This window comes from Penicillium macrosclerotiorum, assembly GCF_028827735.1.
Source record: "Penicillium macrosclerotiorum strain IBT 26536 chromosome Unknown utg000003l_segment0_segment0, whole genome shotgun sequence".
Taxonomy (NCBI): Eukaryota; Fungi; Ascomycota; class Eurotiomycetes; order Eurotiales; family Aspergillaceae; genus Penicillium; species Penicillium macrosclerotiorum.
The window spans coordinates 5126424-5148239 of NW_026643083.1; the positions used below are offsets into that span (position 1 = coordinate 5126424).

A 21816-nucleotide genomic window follows, 5' to 3' on the forward strand; every position below is an offset into this window, starting at 1 on the left:
CGATCATCTATTGGTATACCCAAATCAAATGCAAAGAGAAAAACGCCAGCGCTGCACAACCCGACAAAATATGAACATCTGCCCCAATCAAACACACATCAAACTTTTCCCCGAAGATGGACATAGATCCGAGTCCAATCCATGGATTTCTGAATGGAAACCGTTAATACCAAACAAAAATGACAGCTCGTCTATTTCTTCAGAAGCAAGTAGACGTGGTCGATACGCAGAGGAGCGAGCTTCTTGTAAGGTCCCTCCAGATAGAGCAGTAGACCACCGAAGGAAACAAAGACGGCCCTAAGAGCTGGAAGTTAGCTTATATTTTCTTTCAAGAATTCACTCTGCCGAGACCACAATAGCATTGATGTCTCACATGGTATCCTTCGTAGCGCCCTCCTCAAATCGGTAGACCTTGCCGTGGCAGACGTAGTCATAGTCATTAGCGAGTGTCTGCTCGCCCATGCTGACCTCGCGCCAGCTTGCACGGTTATCCTCCTTGCCATCGAGAGACAGAGTCGAAGCCAGAGCCAGAGACAGAGACTCTCCGACCGCACAGGGGTAGAGCTCGGAGTTCACATCGAGGGTGAAGGTGATGGAGGAATCATTGGAATTGCAAGTGAGACGCGACACACGGTCGTACTTCTGGGCGTTGATCGCAGTGATCGTGAAAGTGTCTTCGAAGAGGAGCGGGTCGGACATTTTGAGGTGGTAGAAGGGTTAAACCGGTCTTGTCGAAGCGAATTGGGCAAAAGTTGAATGGGCAAAGAAGAAAGCTGCAGAATCCGTGGAGTCTGGAGTTCAACAAAGGTGTAATTGGCGTGGGTAGAAGAGTAGATGGAGTGAGGAGAATTTCCTGGTGGAAATGCGCGGAGGTCGAAGCTTTCTTTTTTTCTGCCGCTTTTGATTCCCCGCCGATAACGATTTCTACCAGGCAGATTGACCGCAACGCATTTCACTCATTCCGTTGCATTTATATTGACATTTTTTTATTCTATTTGACGGCATGTCCTTTCGCAAGCGCAACATTGGTCTTTCGACTGGCGTTGACCGCACCACTATCTCCAATGCCGCCGCACCGCCAGCTCCATCTGAGACCATCCCAGGCATTCGCCCCTCCCTCCCCGACGACGGACGCCCGACCACATCGACCGGGGCTTCGTCTTTGGACAATCTGCTTGCGGGCCATGCAGGGCTACCCATGGGAAAAATACTGTTGATTGAAGAAAATGGAACTACGGATTTCGCGGGGGCATTGCTTCGATATTACGCCGCTGAAGGAGTGGTTCAAGAGCAGAAGATCCATGTGGTCGGGGTACCTGAACAATGGGGTCGAAGTTTACCTGGTTTAATTGGTACCGCGGAGTCGCTAGAAGAGAAGCGATCCGACCGGCGCAAGGACGAGAAGATGAAGATTGCATGGCGATATGAACGACTGGGTGAGTTCGGTGCGGGCGTAGCGGGCTCCCGAGGTGGTAAGTGCACTCGCTTGGCAATCCAGCTCCGGCTTTAAATATACTCATTGAAATACAGCTCCAAGTCCAGGCGGCACCATCGAACAGAATCCTGCAGCGGGACAGACGCCAGCTTTCTGCCATGCGTTCGATCTCACGAAGCGTCTCACCCACCCGGCTATCACTAACATGTCCTTCATCCCACTCGCCCCCTCCAGGGACTCGCCTTTCACCTCGATCCTCCAGAAGCTCCAGTCTTCAATCGCCTCAAGCAGCTCAAATACCATTCATCGAATCATCATTCCATCTTTGCTGAATCCCACCATGTACCCGCCCAACTCCTGTCAGCCCGAATATGCGCTGCAGTTCTTTCATTCCCTGAAAGCTCTTATGAGCGCACACGCGACCCGTGTCACTGCCATGATCACCATTCCTTTATCGCTATTCCCGCGCACATCGGGCCTTATCCGTTGGATCGAGTTGCTGAGCGACGGGGTCATCGAACTCTGTCCGTTTCCTCATTCGGCGGACGCGCTGGCGACGTCGGGCGCCGCGACGTCTGCAGAGGAACCCCCTCAGGGTATGCTCAAAACACATCGACTTCCGGTATTGCATGAGCGGGGTGGCGGAAGCGATCAGAATGTGGGACAGGATTGGGCGTTCATTCTTAGCCGCCGTCGTTTCGAGATCAAGCCCTTTAGCTTACCACCAGCCGAAGGGGATAAAGAAGCGCAAGAGGCCTCGGCTCCAAATGGGATGCCGAAGAAGTCGGAACTGGAATTCTAGAGGATATGCGCCCATTTGATTGGGCATGGTAGTTTCAATCCTCCTCTTCAAAGTGGCGCCAGATTCCTGGTTCGGCGAGCGTATCCTCGAGCTCGATTTGCTCGGACATCGCAGGACCGGAGTTTGCCATAGTTCGGAGGTAGCTCTGGCCGTAAGAGTCAACCCCTGGGCGCACCGAAACCCCTCCGAAGCGAGCGCGAAAGCGATTCCCTAGGCAGGATGAGGCGGCCAGCCATGCTGGTATATGTTAGTCTCTCCAGTCGTTTTTGGTCCACATGAGAAGGAAGATAGAAGCGCCAGTACTGACCGGCGAATAAAATCAGCGGTGCAAAGAAGACTAAGAAGAGCAGAAACAGAAAGTTCATGGCGACGTCGTGAATGATTTGGAGATCGTTTCGACTATTGCGCGTGGAAGCGACAGTAACGCGGAGAAGCGCCAAGACCACCGTGTCCCAAAACGGACAAGCGCGGGCTGAGCTCTTCACAAAATTCGCTTCGTGTTTCTTTTTTCTTTCAACTTCTCTTCCACTTCTCGAGTCTCTGGTTTTGCTGGTCAAACCCCAGACTCGCTGTTCGCTAATGGTAAGTTGCTTAATACTCTCTCTTCTGCCTTTCTTCTTGCCTTGCATGATTATATAACTACAAAATCTGTCAATCCCCTGAAGCTCGATTAAATCTCAAAAAAGAGCACATGTGACTGAGAAATGTATTCAAAAATGACTTGTTCCATAAATCGCACTTTGCTTATCGTTGCATTGTGATGAGCTATTGCTAACATTTGGCTCTGGCTCCAGATACCAATCAATTCATTTTCTTGAAATTCAAGATGGCCTCCACGCCCACTCTCCCAATTCCGATCTCATACATATCTGGTAGATACCTGCTGTTTTCAATTGACGCAGTCACTTATCTGAGACATGAATACAATATCTGCGGCGTTCTGATTGGGACCTTGCCCCAAATCCCTCAGCAGAATGTGTTTCTGGGCTTACCGCTCGAATTGATGCCCGAGGAGGCACGGCTGTTAGTCGACCAGGGTGTAGCTTGCATCGTAGACGAAGCTAAAGCGCACGGCGGCATGCGGTCTCTCCTCGAGGAGGATCGCCGCAAGTATCTTCGCGAACTAGAATCCCAGGGTCTCCATGCCTCTCGCCTCTTTGCAGACCATAAAGATCGAAAGCGAGAAAAGGCTTTGCAAAAGATAGCGGAAAAAAAGGCTAAAGCCAAAGCCAAGACATCAGAAACCCCAGAACAAGATTCTGCTGCTGTGGCTGCGTCGCTTACTCCGACGAAGAACGAACCTGCCTCGCTGGAGGATTTCTTTGGGGATCGGACAGTCGCATCTTCATCTACCAGAGCTTCCTCAAGCACAATCTCATCTCCCCAGCAAGCTATGGGAGTCACACCTGCAACATCCTATCCGCCTCTACCAGACCCAACCTCGATCTCAACTCAACTTCTTCCTCCACCTGATGTGCCATTATCCTTTCCGCTCTTCGCTCATCTACACTCGCGCGGATACTTTCTATCACCGGGACTTCGCTTTGGATGCCAATATGTGGCCTATCCGGGAGATCCCCTTCGTTTCCACGCACACTTCCTTGTTGTGTCTGCCGAATGGGAGGAGAAACTCGACCTGATGGTCATTATCAACGGCGGTCGACTCGGCACCGGTGTTAAGAAAGGCTTTCTTCTTGGTGGGCCGCAGAAGACGAGAGATGATGTTGAAACTGAGTCTGATCGTGCTGAATCCGTCCGCACATTCAGTATTGAATGGGCTGGAATGTGAACAAATTTTCAGCATTGGAGTCGCCATGTTCATTGGCCATACTTTTTTTCGACTATCCACCCTGCACCCTGTAGGAGATGGATTCAAAGTCTTCCATTAGCACCCTTCCAATACCAGGCCGCGCTTCTAACGGGAACCTTCCCTACTGGATTGTCTTTGCCGCGCAGTCAAACGGAATTCTCGCTTCTCGCTTCGCATGCTCATGTCAGTGGAAGGACAAATGACTTGCAGCGTGCCAATTCTACAATGTCAGTATGGAAAATCATGACCATGATTCGCTATCACCATGCCGAATATCGAATACGCATCTAAAGAGATGGATATTACCGTCTCCACATACCCGCCGGGCCAGCTCGCCGACGTGTTGTTCAATACCTTGATTTCGAAGCGAAATCTGGCTAGGAAGCCACTTTATCCATTCATGGGGTAATCTTTTTTTTTTTTTTTTTTTCAAACAAAAAATTTTTCTCTATAAATGAGATTCAAAAGCATTTCCACTTATTCTTGAACTATGTATAATGATTTGAATCGCTCTAGATATACCCACGGTCGTCAAAAATATAATTTTTTCAGCGATTGCGTGTCTGTAGGTGACACGCCCTTGGCAATGTCAGTGGGAGACGGGCGATGTAGCTGATATCATGAAAAGCCCAGTTCCAAGTTGAGCTCTGGACCGGGCTGCACGTTTGCGAGATATTAGGATTGTCGAAGGATTATCCTGGGGCTAGGGGCTCCAAACATTGAGGTTCGCCTTTTCGCTGCGTCTTTGCTCGACTGACAATCTGAGAATAACGAGCCCAGCTTAAGACGTGACCAATAATTGAATTAGCGAAAACGCCCCTTTTGAGGTATATCAATAAGATCCTTGGATTATAATTGTTTCTGTCATCAGATGAAGTATTGCAAGGCTCGCTTGGTATCTTTAAATCATATTAAACAAAGAGTTTATACGTAATCAATGTTCCTCCATTTGAACTTTTTATTCGCGCGGTCCACCGGTCGATTCTCGAACTGACTACCATGCAGCTCAAAAACCAATGGAGATCGAGGCTGCCCATCAGAATCGGCTCCTTGCGTTTCATTGGTGCTCTCCGCTGTGGCCACTGCACAACTTGGAAGTGGTATCGTGAAACGGAAGATCGTGTGTTCTTTAGGCATTGCTATCGAGTAGGAAGACGGCATTAGTACTGCTGTCGATCTCAAATATCTGGACAGGACGACTTACTTTTCACTTCGTCCTTCTCAGTCACAATGACAAATGTGAATTTGGTATCTCGGACCACGATTCCCTTCACCCCCACCCGGCTCGCGCATCGGCTCCTGACCACCTCGACCTCGGCACCATGGTAATCCGCGCTAACAAGCTTTGCGCCATGAGAAGCCGGGGTTACTACGCCGCTTCGCCCGTGAGTCTTGAGATCGAGGATCTCCTGCATATATTCGATCCACATCGCATGGAGTCCCTTGAAGATGGCATGCTTGCATTCCTCTTTTGGCAGGTCGTACAACCCCGATGACCGCTTCTGACGGGCGGATAATGGTTGCGGTCGCTGGTGTTTGAGAAAATACTCTTTCTTGCGCAATCGGTGTAGGCGTCGACGCGAGCGATTATCTGCAGCTGAGGGGGATGTCGGGCGTAAGTAAAGTGGCTTTTGCTTAACGCGCTCGGTGAACTGTTGTGTTGCGGTATCGGGGGAATGAGCGCGCGAGAGTAAGGTGTGGGCGATATGTGCATTCGGAGCTTGAGAAGAGGCCATTTTGGTGTTTTTCTTGGCCTTGAGCCCGTTGTCGGGGGGCAAGAAAATGTGGAACGTGGGAGATCGCGAGGCGCTTGGGCATACGACAGTTGGAAGTCGCGAAAAAATTGATGTCACCCAGCGCTGATAAGCTGCGATAAGGCGGGCGGAATCACATAAACAATATACAACTTGATCCTTGAGCTCTTGGAACGCATGTCTATACGTATAGATTATTATTTTCATTGATGGACTGATAAAGCACCTGGTTACGGTATTTTTTTCTCTTTTCCCCCTAAAAAAAAAGAAGCCATATTGTACGTCACTTTCCCAATCTTGAGGGAGCGACTTTTAGAGCCATCCCGCTTCCTCCACCACTTCGCCCACGGCCTCCTCCTCAGACGAAGGTTCTCCCATCTCACGGGCTTGAAGTAGTTCCTCGCGGGCTTCAAGTTGTTCCTTTCGTTCTTTTCTCTCTCGCCTCTTCCGCTCGCGCCTCTTTTTCTCTTGCTTCTCCTTCTCTTTCTCTTGCTTCTTTATCTCTTCCTTCTTCTTCTTCTTCTTCTTCTTGTCCTTCTTCGTCTTCTTCGTCTTCTTTTTCTTCTCGCGTTCTCTTTTCTTCGACTTTTTGTTCTTCTTTGATTTCTTGTCGACAGACTCGTCTCCATCTGACTCGTCTTCTTCATCTGAATCTCCTGTCTCTGAGTCTGAGACGTCATCTGAATCGTCTGCTTCTGAATCGTCCGCTTCTGAATCTTCCTCATCGGACTCTTCGTCCTCACTCTTTTCGTCCTCGGGCTGCTTTTGCTTCCATAGCAGATCGGGTTTGTTGCCTGGGGTCCAGAAATTCATCTCTCGTCTTTCCACTCCTTCTTCCGTATGGTAGTTGAATCCGATGCTCCTAGGCCAGGGCGACTGTGTCCAATATTTGCGCACGGCGTTGGCAGTCATATAAATCAGAAGTTGAGCCTCTTTAACAACTGCCTGGCGGATATACAGATCTGCTTGGCTCCGAAAAGGTCCGCCTCTTTCAAATTGGGCCAGCCTGCGAGGTACAAGCGTGGCAAAAACATCGTTCGATCTAATATCCACAAGTTTCAATCTCGCTGTTGGATCCAGGCCCTTTTTCGACTTCCGGATCTTCTTCTCGTCGGGCTTCCAGCAGAGTGTTCGCAGTTGTTCTTCTATAGGACATCTGAAGATGTAATTCGGCTCATCCATTACATTTTCTTCTTTTAGAGTAGTCAAGCCTCTCGATTGCTCATTTCCGAATAGCTCGATGGCGATATTTGATGGTGATGGGGAGTTGCATACGCCGAACAGAGGCCCTTTCTTATGCAACATGCCGTCTGACACAGGCACGAGGTCATAAAATCTTAAAGTCTTGTCCACGGGATTGGGCGGAGAATAGGCCTTGTCGTTCTCCTGGTTTGACTGTTCCTCTTCTTGATCCATCTCTATGAGGTATCCCTCTTGGAGTTCCCAGTTCCCGCCCTGGTAGTCGCCCTGGTATTGATCCTCGTAAAAATAATAACATTGGCACTCCTCGGTGTCCTCCCAAAAAGTTGGCGCTTCCTTCTTTTTGCCAAAGAATGGCATGGCGATTTTGACCTTAAGAGCAATTACAGAGCGCAAACTCTTCACTGTCCACTTTTGGGGAGAGCAGGGGTGGGATGAGCGTGAAGGGGGGCGTACCGGATCGGCCTAACAGCCGCTTCCTTATATCTGTCTATTTATGACATTCGCCCTAAAAATAATTACAATCCTTGAAACTTGGAGTCCGAGGTACCACAAATGAAACAAAATGATCGAATCATATTATGTATGAACAATTTCCTCCGCTGTTCATTGTTGGCGAAGCGCTTATTTTGCCCTATCCAACATCGATATTTTCGCTACGGCCAACATAGCCCGAACGGGGCGATTCAACAGGGAACTAGTCAGCCCCAACCACACAGTGCAGCAAATGTTATAATGTCTTTTTGGAACTGCCACCTGTTTTGTATTATTTGATTCAATTGTTTATGAGAGTACCTGAATCGTGTTCGGCAAGGTAGGTCGCACCGATCACAGCGTTGATCTGCGGACCATGATGCATCAGCCGCTAAAAGGTCGACTTGGCCAGGTTCGACTAAATAGTTTCTTATGAAAGGAGTGAGTGGGATTAAAACGAATTGTAAAATAATACGGAAATTATGTGAAGACCGGGGAATTAGAGATAGAGAATAAAATTCCATTTGAAGAACAAAACCAAGCCCAGCATGGCTCCCTCCTGTTTGCACATATTTCAAAAGCTACCAGTCATTTTCCACTTCATTTGTGAAAATCAGTTCACGCTTCACTAATCAAAATAAATCTATCTAGTTCTACAAGGTATCTCACCGAGATACTGAAGATCCGCTGCAGATCAATACAACAAAGTGGGTTTAGGGTAAAGAATGCTATTGATTTGATGTACCTCAAGTTATATAGGCAGTTGAACGAGGAAGATATTTGCTAAATCAGTGCACAAGCATCCGACCGTGACAACGACAAAGAACTATTCCCTGGAATCTCAGAAGTGGAATACCGGGTTTCTTCTTCCACCACGACCGCCTTGCGCGGCCTTACCATTCACAAAAACCTTGCCATTTACAACACTGATGGAGCCTCCATTATATGGAACTCGAAGACCATTCACAGTAACGCCGTTGTTATTGATAACCATGGAGGTGTCGATTCCGTAACCACTGATGGAGGTTGCGAAATTGTCGACCATTCTATTATTTGTACGGCCATGCACCTTGGTTAATTTCTTTCTGGCCTGGCGGTTATTAGTGGCTTTGGCGACTTGGTTCATGTCGTGGTTGAAGTTGTCATCAGAAGAGCTGTCTGAATCAGTATAGCTCTCTCCCTCTTCCTCTTCGTCGTCATCTGATTCATCCTGCGACTCATAGTCTTCCTCCTCCTCGTCTTCTTCCTCGTCGTCGTCCTCCGATTCATCTTCCCAATAATCATCTTCTTCCTCTTCCTCATTGTTGTTCTCCGATTCACTCTGTGACTCATTCTCTGAGACCTCTTCCTCTGAAACCTGCATCTGCTTCTCGGGGATTTGTCTCTCACGGCGAGACTCTTTTTTCTGCTGACCGTATAGCCTCACTTGTTCGCGTTGATACTGTTCCAGTTCAAGTCGATGTTTCTTTTCCCTTGCTGCGATCTCACGTTCCATACGTTCGTTCAATTCACGACTGGTTACCTCGAGCTGCTTTCGCATTTTAGCAAGCTCTTTTCGATGTCGTCTTTGTGCCCTTCTCCGTGCCGCGTCGCTTTGTTTCTTGTCCATTCTGAGCTGCTTCAACTGCTCTAGTTGTTGCCGGTAATTGTCTTCCATTTTCTTGGCTAGATCCATCCCCAAAGCCTTTCCAGCGCTGGTCTGAGATAGGTTCAGATTCTCGTCAACCATTTGAGATTGCACCGCCAGAGTTACTTGAGATTGGCCAAGGATAGAACTTATTAATTTCTCTGCTGACTTTTTCGTATTGTCATGGCGTGCAATCTGACTTCCCTTTTCGACCATTGAACCCCAGAAACCTTCGGTTTCAATGAGCTGCTTTTCTCTAGCCTCACATTGGGTATGAGTGCCACCAGCAACAATATCCCAGTGGGTAGTTGTCAGGATAACCTTTGCCATAGCCTCGGGGCCACTGAGCTCCTTGAACGTTCTCAGGGTCTTCAACGAAGAACCGTACATTCTTCCTTGTGTAATATCATGCAGGTAAACCACGCCATTCAAATGGACGTTGTTATTGTATGAAGACGTCAACCAAGAAGTGATCTCGACCAGAATCTTCGTGTCATCTTTGTAGGTGTCATTAAATCCAGGCGTATCAATGAGATACACTGTCTGGTCTGGAGCTACAGTATAGGGATACACATCGATTTTCGATGTTACTTTGGCCTATTTAGCTTGCATTCAAGAGCCCTGAAAAGTTTTTGTACCTACAAGCCTCGAGACCTGAGCCGATCTTAGCCTTCCCTCCTGTTAGTAACGAAATAAATGAGCTCTTGCCCGAGCCTGTCACGCCCATAACGGCGATGAATTTATCGTTTGGTCTGTCTTCATTAGTGGCTGCACAGTATCATTTTTATCAGTATTGGAATGCATCACATACTTGGGATTCTGTCCAGCCCGAAATTGCTGAGCGGAGATGGCCGTTTGAGTCCCATCGTCATCGCCATCGCCATCGTCGTCGTCATAGTCACCATCGTCACCATCGTCAACATCGTCAACATCGTCAACATCGTCAACATCGTCACCACCATCTCCATCGTTACTATCTTCGCCATCTTCGCCTTCTTCGCTATCATCGGCATAATGGCGATAATCATAATTACCATCATCGCCGTAATCAAACGAATACTCAGAACTCGACATATCGGATGGGGCACTCTTCTTCTGCACGTCCCAAAGATCTTTCTTCTTGGAGAATGGCCACTTAAGCCTCATTTTTAAAAGACGTGAAATACGCTTCAAAGTCGACTGAGAGAACCTAATTTGATAAGTTATAATAGAGGGCATAAAAAAGATATAAGGATGTGGATGAAGATTATTGTTCTCCACCTCTTGTTTGTCCCTATGACTATAAATATGCTTATGTGGCAGTGCCATTAGCGCTTGGGGGAGCATGCATACCTAAATTCTTCTCAAATACAGGTAAATCAGCCTCACTTTCAAATATCCGATTGTTTGCTTAAAACAACTAGTTTCCTATTTCTACCAATCACACAATTTTTGAGGGAAGCGCCCAGAGCGTTGCCGCCTTTTAGCCTGGTGGCTTATGCTAGTCTGCCCACCCACCAACGACAACGGGAATTACAAATGTGCCAAGAGGAACTAATGCTTGCAACTCAGCTAAATTAGGACGATGCATGCACCTAGCCATCTGGTACGTGGCTTAGAATGGAATCCTCCATACCCGTGTCATGATAGGTAGTCGTCCTCGGTGTATATATATCCAATAATATTTGAGTATATCTTAAAGTCACCCTTGGTTTCCGGAAAATCTATTGTCAGTGTTTTGTCCGTTCAGCATTTCTTACCCTATGATGTCTCAAGCTGAAGCTGGACTAAGCCAACAAATCAAAAACCTCCTGGCGTTTGCTGGAGGGAGCGGCACTCCATCTGATGCGATTTTCATTGCCGTCATGGGGGTCACTGGTGCGGGGAAAAGCACCCTTATATCCCAATGTACCGGCCAGAATGTTGATGTTGGTCACGACCTAGTATCATGTAAGTAAATGCTAGCCATGAGGGAAAAGATCAATCTATTGAAACGTTACAAGGTACATCTGAGATCGGTGTGTTCGATTTCGAACTTGGCGGCCGAACGGTCTACTTAATTGATACCCCTGGGTAGGTAGCCATTGACCATGACCCTCTGAAACGATCTGGCCTTTGATCAATCAATTACTCACAAGCAGTTCTGTCTAGATTTGACGATAGCAATTTCACCGAGCGCCCTGATTTTGTCATTCTCCAAAGTATCTCCGCCTATCTTAGCGCCTCGTACGCACGTCATATCTACATTCACGGGGTTATCTTTTTACATCGCATCACAGAGAACAGAGTGACTGGCTCTGCACGCCGCAACATCGAGTTGATGAAAGCAATTTGTGGATCCGGCTTCTTCCCATACGTTGCCCTCGCCACCACGCATTGGAGTACTACTACAGAATCTTACGCGAAGTTGAAAAAAGGGAAAATATTCTTCGAGAACACGATGAATTTTTCGGACCTTTAGTGACTGGTGGTGCCGCTTTGTTCCGTCAAGATGATGGCGCAGCATCTGCATGTCAAATTGTTGAATATCTGATCAACAAGAACAAGCAGCTTGGAGAAACTCCGGCCCTTGCAATCCAACGTGAGCTCGTCGACATGAACAAGCGACTGGATGATACGACAGCTGGGAAAGTTGTGCTCGATGTAGCAGCTCGCAAATATGCTGCGGCCAAAGAAGAGATTGCCGCACTTAAACTTGCTATCAAAGAATCCGATGATGAAACATCGAAGGTATTACATGAGATGAAAGAGGAAAACGAAAAGATCATGAGAGAGCTCGAGAAGACGGAGAACCAAATGGCTATACGCGCGCAGGAGATAACACGGAAGGAGCAAGAGTTAATAGTGAGTATGCATAATCTTTCATATTTCCAGGAAGGGCTACTGATAGATCTGCCTTCCTAGATCCAGAAACTACATGATGCACACATGCAGTCAAAGGCTCAACTAGAAGCTCATGAACGCGAACTGTCGCAACTCAAAGAGGAAAAGCGACAATTACAGAGGAAGGCTTCGGCTGAATCTAAACGCCGACTCTCCAATAAAACTCCCTATCATGAACCTCCACCGAGGTACGAAGAGGCAGCGAAGAAAATGGAGGCTCAAGTAGTGGAGAAACAAGCCGAAGTGGCTGTTGCTAAACAAAGGAGTTTGAAGGAAGACATTGCAATCGCTGCTATTCCGGCTGCACTCGCTGCTGGTAAGTCGTAATCCAACTTGGAAACCTTCCATTTTTTTCGAGACTTGGCATGTTATTCAAGTCATCTAATCATATTTCAGTTGCTCCGGCCTTAATATCGTGTACTGTTATGTGAATCGCACCGTGTGGATAGAAGCTGCACGCAATACAATTTGAGGAATAATTTAAGAACCTGATCGATTACTCGAACAGCCGTTCTCTGCTAATTTATTAGAGGCTTTACTTGCAAGAGCCCATTTCACGATTTAAGCCCTTTTTATCTATCTTTTGCTGTTTGCCAAATAATTTATAAAGGAATGAAAAGCCCTATAACTAGACATCTAGAAAGACTGTTTGTATTTTGATTCAGAGATAACTTTGCATCGTTCATGCCAATAGTCGCTGGCTGCCAATTTCCCCCTCTAGTTGAAAAGTCTAGATATCCATTTTATTCTTCTTCCAATGATTCACTTGGCTTCTGCGTTTTCCTATGAACTGCGCCATTTATATCTTCCTAGAACTATAATCTCTCAAGTGGCCCATTTGAACGAATTCTACCAAGGCTCGACAGAGTTATCTCGGATATGGACTTGCACCCCGCCAATTGCATGCATCGTTTGAATTCCTGGTAGAGAATATCGAGCATCAACTGAACACCTTCCTGGCCATTATACTGAGTTTATCAAAAGGAAATGAGGTTAGTAGATGCCACACAGGGAATTCAAGTGATAGCACTTACTGCCAGCCCCCAAAGCATAGGACGACCAACCCAACAGCACTCAGCTCCCAAAGCCAGAGCTTTGAAAATGTCGCTGCCAGATCTGATTCCACCGTCAATATGAATTCTAATTTGACCTCTGGCAGCCTTTGCACAACTAGCTAGAACATCAATAGTCGCCGGAGTCTCATCCAGCTGACGCCCACCGTGATTGCTGATAATCACGCCGTCACATCCATATTCTATGGCCGTCTCCACGTCCTCTGGTGTAAGAACACCTTTGATCCATATTTCCGTCTTGGTGATGCTGCGTAGCCAAGGAATTTCCTGCGCCCAAGAGTGAGAATCGGAGTTGAAAGATGAGAATCCATCATCATGGGACTCCTTCTGAATCTGCTCCGATGTCTTCTCGATCATAGGATACCCTAGACCTGGTGGAGGCTGAAACCCATTCCGCCACTCGTTATACCGAACCCCTAATACTGGGCTATCTGCAGTGAGAAATATCGCCTTGCAACCAGCAGCCTCTGCTCGACGAACAATTCGTGCCTCTTTGTCACGATCATTCATAGAATAGAGTTGCATGACGTGGTGGATAGATCCTATCTCTCTTCCAGCGATAATGATCTCCTCAACGGAGTGGTTTGCGTAGGACGACACGCCCATATTGACTCCCATCTTCGCACAGGCTCTGCTTGTGGCTAACTCCCCATCGGGGTGAGCCATGGACTGAATGCCAGCTGGCGATACACATAGTGGAAACGCGATTTCTCGATCAAATAGTGTGATTCTAGTTGAAATACCAGACACGTCTTTTAACACGCGTGGTAAAATGCGGTACTTCTGGTAGGCTGTCGAGTTCTCACGAACAGTGACTTGGTTTGTTGCACCTGAATTGAAGAAATCTGTGTGTCCAATTACCCCTCATTAGATGAAAGATGCGATGTGCGTTGATTGCTCCTGATTACCTCGAATTGCGACTGGCAACTTCCTGGAACCAGCTATTTCCAGATCTGCTATTGATAGAATTTTGTCGACAGTCATCCTGATATTGAAATTGTGATGCGTGAGTAATTGAATCTTGGTATCTGAGAGGCACAACGCTCCTGATCTCGAGGTTGGGGTTAGTCCCCACCTTGGAGCTGGGCGCCGCATTTAAGGTGGAACTTCAAAATGGATGCAATCGCTTCTCGTTCAGCCTCAGAATTTCAAAATCGTTGAGAACTACTATACCAGTAGTAAATTATGCATTTTGACTCTCTTGGCTCCAGCATTCCCTTTCCTATCGCGTTTTGCGCATTCGTTTTTGAATTAAACTGAGCACATGGGGTACAACCATGGAGATATATCTTCTTCACCTTGCATGGTTAAGGGATTCCCACCGCACAAGGTGATAGGTATATACATATATCGAAACTAAGTACAATCGTACTATGAGAAACAATGAATTTTGTTTGCTAAGCAGACTTTGAAAACTTTGTCCGATCATAAGGTTTCGGATATCTAGTCTCCCTCGGCTCATAGTCTTTCCCCGCATTGAGATATCGTCACGGATCTACTAGCACCTATATGAATCCTTGGATATTTATTTCCAGACCATATTTACTTGACAATTCTCACTTCAGATACTCAACCTCATAGTGCAATTTAGCTCTTCATGGATCTGCAAGCAAATTTTGCTCAGATTTTCACGGAGTTTCCCGGGCTGCCGCCTTTCCCGGACGATGTTCCCATAGCACCGCTTCTTCGGCTGTCTCTAGCGAAGCTGCTCTCAGGAGATACAGCAGAATGCGAGCGACTTTACGAAGCATCCGTGGAAATTGGTTTCTTCTATCTGGATCTTCAAGATTCAGAACATGGCATTTCTCTCCTTGGCGATGCAGATGACTTATTCGGTGTCGGTGAAAGGTTATTCGAGTTAAGCTTGGAAGAAAAGAAGAAATACGATTTTAGTACGCAGAACTCGTATTTCGGATATAAGGGCCAGGGGGTTGCAGTCGTTGACAAACAAGGAAACTTGGATCGGAATGAGTTCTATAATGTAAGGTTCAAGCGCTCACAAAATGAAGAAAGAGTAAACACTGAGAATATCAGATATCCAAAGACGATATCATGGGGATTACGGATACTCTACCAGCACCGGAAATCTTGCATGAAAATCGGAGCACGACCAAGTCGTTCATGCGTGGCTCACATGAGATCGTGATACTTATTTTGAAGATTCTGAATAACAAACTCAATCTGCGAGAAGGAACCCTGCAGAGTTTGCATCGGCTGCAAGGTATAAGCGGCGACCAGGTGCGCTTCATAAAGGCACCACCCCAGCCAGTGGACGACCGACGTACGGCGCTGGGACAGCATACCGATTTTGGTAGTGTCACAGTGCTTTTCAACCGTCTAGGTGGACTTCAAGTACTCCCACCCGGTGCGGATGCTGAATGGGTATATGTGCGGCCCCTGCCGGGTCATGCGATTGTCAACCTGGGCGATGCAATGGTGAAGTTCACCAACGGCCTGTTCCGGTCTAATATCCATCGAGTTGCGGCACCACCTGGGATTCAGGGAGACTGGACGCGGTATAGTCTGGTGTACTTTGCAAGACCAGAGGATAGCATAATGCTTCGTCGATTGGAAGGGTCACAGATAATTCCCCCCTCGAAGAAGGCCAGGAAGAGGAAGAGATCAACAGCAAAGATTGGATCATTCGACGGGCTCTGGGGAGACGTGTTGACCTTGTCGAAGATATTGATTATGAGAAGGCTGCAGGTACGGAGCAAATGAGTCGACGAATCAAGGTGTAACACAGAAGTAAGGAATAAAGATCGTGCAAGGAGAATAATATCAACAAGAGCTTCTGTTATTATCTTGTGTCAATGTGCTCAGCTTGCTCAATAATTAGGTACAAACAAGTATGCATGCACTTATTCGAGTTGAATACGACCGTATGAATTTGGAAAAATTGAATCACACCAAAATTCCTTCTATTGAAGAAGAAGCATTATCGCCTACCATTAGTGCTTTTATGGAGGAATTGACATAGAAATAAACTAACACTAGCCAATTCCTGCTCATTGATTCTGAGCTACAAATGAAGGTAGCTCATCTTCGGATCTCTTTTCCGCTTGTTTCATGAATATTATCCCGAACGGCCCCGACCCCTGAGCACGGCCTGAATTCACCTCGAAGATAGCACTAATGTTTTGATTTGAATCATGTTGATCGTCAGATCAGTCTCAGCTAGCAAAGACTGTCAGATCCACATCAGCCCCAGCGGCATCCCTTTGCCTATCCAGGCAAGAGGGTCTTCTCCCTGTCAGCCCTCCCAAGAGCAAAAACCTTAATGAGATGAAGGTCAACTATTTCTGCGAACTGACAGTTAGTTCCCTCTCCATCTGGGCTATTTGTTTGCTCTCCTCGATAGCTCGACCCGCCAGTCTGGTCCATGCCGGCCGTGCTCTGGCATTCCAAGAGACGCTGTCCCAAATAGAGCGGGGATTACGGCCGGAGCCCACGTAGGGGTGGCCCTCAAGAGGCAGATCCTACTGGATACCGGGATCGTGGACTGACGTGCCAAGTGCCAAAAGCAGCAGGAGACCTGTGTTTTCTTTACTTTTGGTGCCGGGGGGACTGCCTGTCGGGCATCATGTACGGGAAGTACGCATTAACTTTCCTGTGCCGATACCTCATCGGTTCCAAAAGGAAGGTGATTGATAGTCGAATATTGCATCTGGCAATGCAGGGCCAGGATAGGGTGTGAAGATCCCGCAGACAGCGTGATCCTTGTTCGATGCCTCAACGATAACTGGGCTGTCGAGTCCATCGCGAGACATGACCTGCAGGACAAGCAACATTGCTGACGCCACAAGAAGATACCAAGAATAATACCAGTATAATATATTACATTTTACATCTTAATCCTCGCCGCAGGCCCCCAACAGCAGGAATTTTGCCCTGGTCTTGATTGAAAGGTGGAGCTGGCGGAGCTGAGCATGATTCAGGAAATCTCTCGCTCGATTCGGTTAGTTGGCCGTTGAGAGGATCCATCGATCACTCCTGGATTTGCATCAAGCAATCAAACCCCCCAAGACTAGACCGCAAGGATGATATAGAGCCATTCCCGTACACCGTATTCCGTACATACATCCACATACATCATTGCAACGATGTGTGTCCTTGGGGAGGGGGACATTGCAGCTTTCCCCAGCCACCATTTCTATTCGGACCGGCCAACCAGATATGCACAGAAATCCCAACACTCTGGGTCCAAACTCACCCCCTTGCAGCGCAATGGCCCTTGCAAGGAGCCCGAGTCTATTATTTCTACTTTAATCGAAATCAAGATGGGCGAGATGGGGAGGCGTCCGATACATCGACATCCACAGGTCTCCGATATTTTGACGGCGTTACCAGCAACCAACGGCGAAGGATTCAGATCCCGGCGGCCGAGAGTGCTAGATTCCTTCGCTAGACAGGGGTTGACTTGTGACAGCGGGACGTCAATCGGATCGGGAACTCCGATGCAGTAGTTTTTCTGTACACTGTGCTCCGTAGTGCCCAAGTTACTGAGTTGGCAAGCTAGTCAGTTAATTCGTTGTCCCGGATTAGATGGCAGCTTACAGGAATGCAGCGATGACCACGGGATGCAGTAGTTGTGTAGCATCGCGTAGAGTATTTCCCCATGCCAGCATTTCCACGGGGCAACCTCGGGTTAAGGAGAGGACAAATTGAGGGGAAACAGTCCTTTGTGCAACCTGCCAGCACGGCCTATCCATCCATATGCGGTTTTACCAAGATCGCCCCGGAATCCCAGAATAAAAAGGGGAATGATGGGACTGTATCGAGGCTTCTCCGACCGTGGTCTTGCACAATCCAATAGTATCGATCTTTATACATCTTAAATATTCACCTACGCAATAGAGCCCAAGAAAACAAAAATAAAGGGTATATACTTCCCTATCCCAGAAAATTCGAGAAAATCAAGCGAACCAGAATCAAAGGAATAGCAATTATGAAAAAAAGCAAACATAAAACCAAAAAGAAAACAAAGTTAACATTTCTACTCTAGCGTCCATTCAGCCCCTCCCAACTCGCAGCCAAACTAGCCCAAAACTATCGGAAACTGTATCCACACCGATCAACCAACCAAATCACCCTCCAACATCCACCACCAGATCTATACTCAGATAGGCAAGAGTCTCTACAAGGCCAAAGCGCCGGCGCTGCGCTCCTTGGGCCCGGGAATGGCGCAGCCCAGTGCCATGGTGGTTTGCTCCGGGCCAATGGGTCTCTCCCGCGACCTGGTCAATGTCATTGTCGCCCCACTCGCCGTCCGATACCGTACCCTTGGTCTGCTGTCTGTACAGCGTAAGCGTACCATTACATACGATACCCAGCGCTATGCACAACCCCGGGTAAGAAGACGCCAGGCATGTCTGCGCCGGGACGGAGGGGCATTATGGCCGGGCATCTGTCCAACCTCGGGACATAGCTGTCAACCTGTCACTGGAGTTGTTGTTCTCTCTCGGACATAATCCCCTACATCAATGGGAATGGAAGGTGGAGGGGAGTTCCGCTCCAGGATGGAACCCACATTTCCCACGGCTCGGTCCGTCCTTTGCCCGCAAGGGTTCTGGACTCTGGCGGTGGGTATGGCCGTCGAAACGACTGGCACGGCGGAAGACCGAGTATTCAAGAGGCCGCGTGTTTTATTTTTACTTCTTTTCTGTATAGCTTCTCGGGGTGGCAAGCGTGGCAATGTTGGGTATAGATATAGGTCTCCCGATCTATATACTCCTGGGCGCAATTGCGTATCCGCGGCGATAGCATGGACTGGGAAGGGGGGTTATTTGGATAGCAAGGAAATCCAAACTCCTTCCTATCCAGCTATAGTGAGAAATAAACACATTGGGATGTGCACATAATTGACTCCACGCAGTTAGGAGCAGGCGTTCATCAGGGCCGTTAGCATAACGGGGATCTCGTACGTTTGTCAAGGATAGTGCTGGGGGTCGATGGGGCAGGGTAATCTACCGCAACAAGCAGGTGGGTTGTCAATAACGTCTCGGTCTATAGCCGAGTCAGGTAGGAGTAAGAACTTGGGCTGGCTATCGTCTTGGACCTACGAAGCATAGCGTGTCGGATTGTCTTGAATTCGGTGTATCGACAATTCCATTCTCTGTAGGCTGCCGACTCCATGGGCCGTCCAGATTGCTTAGTGTTCATAGTGGACTACGGATCGACTGGGACAACGGCGCGAAAGCCATGTCACACCCCATTTCAGATTGACTGCGGTAATCACCCCCCACCCCCCTCTCTTCCCTCTGGCGTGGATCAGTCGACTATTACCCTGTTGGGAATACTCGCCGGGCCTAGCATGAATTACTGGGCCTGTAAAGTGCAAAGCCAACATGCCACCAGCTGGAATGGAACAGACAGTTGAGACTTCGGGTCCGAGAGGATGAAAGAGATTACTCGGGGCGTTTTAACTCAAGAGTACAGAGATCTGAATGCAGTCGTGGATGTGTTAACATATACGAATGACGAGAATCAAAACTTTTTCTAGACACGGAAAATTTAGAGATCAAGACCACGGCTGGTCGAACGAAAACGTAGTATTTCATTCTTCGCAGAGCGAGTCAATGCACGTTTTTATATCTGTCTGCAATGGCCAAGTGCGAAAGAGGAAGTCCCAAGGACTAGTGACGGAAAGACTAGAGATATCGACGAAAGCAAGATCATGGGTAAAAGAAGCATGCAGGACTGATGGGGCATGAGAAGAAGAAAAAGTAAAGAAATATGGACCGCTATACAGGGAGGCTCATCAGTCCTGAATTTTGAGCGACGCTATTTTCTCTTCAACCCGTCGGACGACTTCCGGGTCTGGTTCTCGTTTGACTTTCTTCGGTCTAATAGAAGGGGGTGCGGGTTAGTATGTTATCAAGCCACATGTGATTTTGGGTAATGGATGCCGAACGGGTTTGCGATAAGGGGGAGTATAGACGTACGGAATTCGTATGGTTTCTGCACATTTCGCTTGCCCACATTTGGCACACGAATTCGCCCCTTCATTGAGCGAGGTATTACATATGTGACATATGTAGTGAACTCGGCGCCGTGGCTGCTTCCATGTTCGTTCGGGTTTGAGCATGAGCTTGGGCGGTTCCTCGTCTCCTGGGAATCCATCCGGATATTTGTCTGGTTTAGGAGGATCGCGTGGACATCTCTTGCAGCGCACATGCTTGCAAGACTGGCACTCTTTCGATCCGGGAGCGAAAACGGTATCGCAAGAGTGGCAGGTACGGCGAGTCCGCTGGCGAACAGTCTTGAGGACGAAATCTTGGCCACCGGTGCGGGATGGCATCGCCAATGGCGCGGCCGGATTGCCAGTGAGTTTCAGATGGGGTGTCATTGGCAGGGAACCGGGCTGGCGAGCGCGGATTTCGGGGATCCGGGCCCGGGGCACTTTTGGATGTTCCTCATCCTTCTCGTGCGCGGGCGGGAAGCGTGGACATTTCTTGCAGCGCGGATGCTGGCAATTGACGCAGACCTTGTCGGGACCGAAGGTGGTATCGCAACGGTGGCAAGTGCGGCGCACACGCATGCGAATTGGTTTGGTGACTCGAGTGAGCTGAAGATCAGTCGGCGATTTCCACTCGCCGGGCTCGAGAGTCAGACCATATTTGGCGAAGAGCACCCGCGCCTTTTCCTGTTGAATAGCGCTGTAATCGGTGAGCATGTCTGGATCAGCACCGGTGGATTTGCGGGCTGGGTTGGCGGCAGCGGCACTATTATCAAAATCATGCCTCACATTAGTATGTCTCGAAGGAATTGAGCGATTCAATGTTCCCTCGCCATGACCACGCGGGAGATTATGAAGCCATAGCGTTCAGGACTGGAGCTCAGCAGGGAGAGAAAAGCGTACGGTGTATCTGATGGGCCCTCGAGGACCGGGGTTGTGCCCGCCACAGAATGACGCTTGTTACCGGAGCGCGACCGCAAGACAGTCTTCATGCGCTTCAGATATTTGGACAAGCCTGGTGGCTTGTCCTCGCCCGGGCGGCCGGGAATGTCTTGCGTGGACATGGTTTGGCGGAGGGGGGGGGGGGAATATCGGGGTGGGCTTTCTATGCAATAGGGCCGTGGTGGCGGAATGTGATGGCGAATGCTCGGTCGGCGATCGATGGGGAAGAATAACGAGCGAAGATCACTTCATTCCATCCAGAATAATTCTTTCTCGGTGCGACCTGAACTAGGCCTGTCGTCCGTCGGGGAGAATTTGGGGCGGAGGGGGCGAGTCCAATATAAGCGTCCAGGCGAACTAGGTTGTAGTTGGGAGACGAGGGTCAGCGCGACCCGACCCGTGGAGTTGGGATTCCAAGCGACCCGGCGCAAAGGGTCTTGCTGTGTTGAATACAGGGAACACCCGGCAGAGGGTGATGTGATAAGTCAAGACGGAGGAGGGAGAGGTGGAAACCCTGAGTACTGGAGAAGGAAATGAAGTGAAAAAAAACCACGGTGGACAAGGCCTGCTTTAATTCCGCAGAGAAGTCGAGGAAGCAGAGGCAAAGTAGGAGGAGCGGAGCTAATAATAAGAATCCCGAGTACAGTTTGGCTCATGAGGCAACCGAGTGGGAATCTTACCGTACCTGTTTGGCGGGTAACCTGAGTGCACGGTATACTCCGTACTGTGGGAGTCGGTATGGTATGGAGGGACGGTATATTCTTGATTTTGAAAAGGGTTTTTTTTTTTTTATCTTTTTTTTATCTTTTTTATTATTATTATTATTTTACATCGATGGCAATGTTCCCGGGCACATGGGCAAGTCTTCGGTAGGGAGAT

The 21816-nt window shown here is 48.3% G+C and overlaps 12 protein-coding genes across 12 annotated transcripts; 4 read left to right on the top strand and 8 right to left on the bottom strand.

The window, feature by feature from the left end:
* Positions 1–191: 191 nt before the first annotated feature.
* N7462_004753 (DNA-directed RNA polymerase core subunit RPB8) lies at positions 192–699 on the bottom strand (the record flags this gene model as incomplete). The annotated part of the gene is made up of 2 exons (XM_057076479.1): positions 192–297; positions 374–699. The coding sequence occupies 2 exons, from the start codon at positions 697–699 to the stop codon at positions 192–194; spliced, it is 432 nt and encodes a 143-aa protein (XP_056935984.1).
* Positions 700–1003: 304 nt separating this feature from the next.
* Positions 1004–2237, top strand: N7462_004754 (elongator complex protein 4; the record flags this gene model as incomplete). The annotated part of the gene is made up of 2 exons (XM_057076480.1): positions 1004–1472; positions 1531–2237. The coding sequence occupies 2 exons, from the start codon at positions 1004–1006 to the stop codon at positions 2235–2237; spliced, it is 1176 nt and encodes a 391-aa protein (XP_056935985.1).
* Positions 2238–2271: 34 nt separating this feature from the next.
* N7462_004755 (uncharacterized protein) lies at positions 2272–2602 on the bottom strand (the record flags this gene model as incomplete). Its single annotated transcript, XM_057076481.1, has 2 exons — positions 2272–2474; positions 2545–2602. 2 exons carry the CDS (start codon positions 2600–2602, stop codon positions 2272–2274), a joined length of 261 nt encoding a protein of 86 aa, XP_056935986.1.
* Positions 2603–3063: 461 nt separating this feature from the next.
* On the top strand, positions 3064–4026 carry N7462_004756 (tRNA splicing endonuclease subunit SEN34; the record flags this gene model as incomplete). The annotated part of the gene is made up of 1 exon (XM_057076482.1): positions 3064–4026. One exon carries the CDS (start codon positions 3064–3066, stop codon positions 4024–4026), a length of 963 nt encoding a protein of 320 aa, XP_056935987.1.
* A 945-nt stretch (positions 4027–4971) lies between these two features.
* N7462_004757 (RNase P/RNase MRP complex subunit) lies at positions 4972–5783 on the bottom strand (the record flags this gene model as incomplete). The annotated part of the gene is made up of 2 exons (XM_057076483.1): positions 4972–5186; positions 5252–5783. The coding sequence occupies 2 exons, from the start codon at positions 5781–5783 to the stop codon at positions 4972–4974; spliced, it is 747 nt and encodes a 248-aa protein (XP_056935988.1).
* A 330-nt stretch (positions 5784–6113) lies between these two features.
* Positions 6114–7361, bottom strand: N7462_004758 (uncharacterized protein; the record flags this gene model as incomplete). The annotated part of the gene is made up of 1 exon (XM_057076484.1): positions 6114–7361. One exon carries the CDS (start codon positions 7359–7361, stop codon positions 6114–6116), a length of 1248 nt encoding a protein of 415 aa, XP_056935989.1.
* Positions 7362–8316: 955 nt separating this feature from the next.
* On the bottom strand, positions 8317–10248 carry N7462_004759 (GTPase domain-containing protein; the record flags this gene model as incomplete). Its single annotated transcript, XM_057076485.1, has 3 exons — positions 8317–9692; positions 9745–9854; positions 9914–10248. 3 exons carry the CDS (start codon positions 10246–10248, stop codon positions 8317–8319), a joined length of 1821 nt encoding a protein of 606 aa, XP_056935990.1.
* A 596-nt stretch (positions 10249–10844) lies between these two features.
* N7462_004760 (GTPase domain-containing protein) lies at positions 10845–12291 on the top strand (the record flags this gene model as incomplete). The annotated part of the gene is made up of 5 exons (XM_057076486.1): positions 10845–11031; positions 11085–11154; positions 11245–11462; positions 11543–11925; positions 11986–12291. The coding sequence occupies 5 exons, from the start codon at positions 10845–10847 to the stop codon at positions 12289–12291; spliced, it is 1164 nt and encodes a 387-aa protein (XP_056935991.1).
* A 488-nt stretch (positions 12292–12779) lies between these two features.
* N7462_004761 (alpha-hydroxy acid oxidase) lies at positions 12780–14021 on the bottom strand (the record flags this gene model as incomplete). Its single annotated transcript, XM_057076487.1, has 3 exons — positions 12780–12932; positions 12999–13882; positions 13946–14021. 3 exons carry the CDS (start codon positions 14019–14021, stop codon positions 12780–12782), a joined length of 1113 nt encoding a protein of 370 aa, XP_056935992.1.
* Positions 14022–14634: 613 nt separating this feature from the next.
* On the top strand, positions 14635–15778 carry N7462_004762 (putative oxidoreductase, 2OG-Fe(II) oxygenase family; the record flags this gene model as incomplete). The annotated part of the gene is made up of 3 exons (XM_057076488.1): positions 14635–15018; positions 15072–15553; positions 15613–15778. The coding sequence occupies 3 exons, from the start codon at positions 14635–14637 to the stop codon at positions 15776–15778; spliced, it is 1032 nt and encodes a 343-aa protein (XP_056935993.1).
* Positions 15779–18124: 2346 nt separating this feature from the next.
* N7462_004763 (uncharacterized protein) lies at positions 18125–18431 on the bottom strand (the record flags this gene model as incomplete). Its single annotated transcript, XM_057076489.1, has 2 exons — positions 18125–18332; positions 18367–18431. The coding sequence occupies 2 exons, from the start codon at positions 18429–18431 to the stop codon at positions 18125–18127; spliced, it is 273 nt and encodes a 90-aa protein (XP_056935994.1).
* Positions 18432–19797: 1366 nt separating this feature from the next.
* On the bottom strand, positions 19798–21059 carry N7462_004764 (uncharacterized protein; the record flags this gene model as incomplete). The annotated part of the gene is made up of 3 exons (XM_057076490.1): positions 19798–19882; positions 19982–20761; positions 20899–21059. The coding sequence occupies 3 exons, from the start codon at positions 21057–21059 to the stop codon at positions 19798–19800; spliced, it is 1026 nt and encodes a 341-aa protein (XP_056935995.1).
* Between the last annotated feature and the right edge of the window lie 757 nt (positions 21060–21816).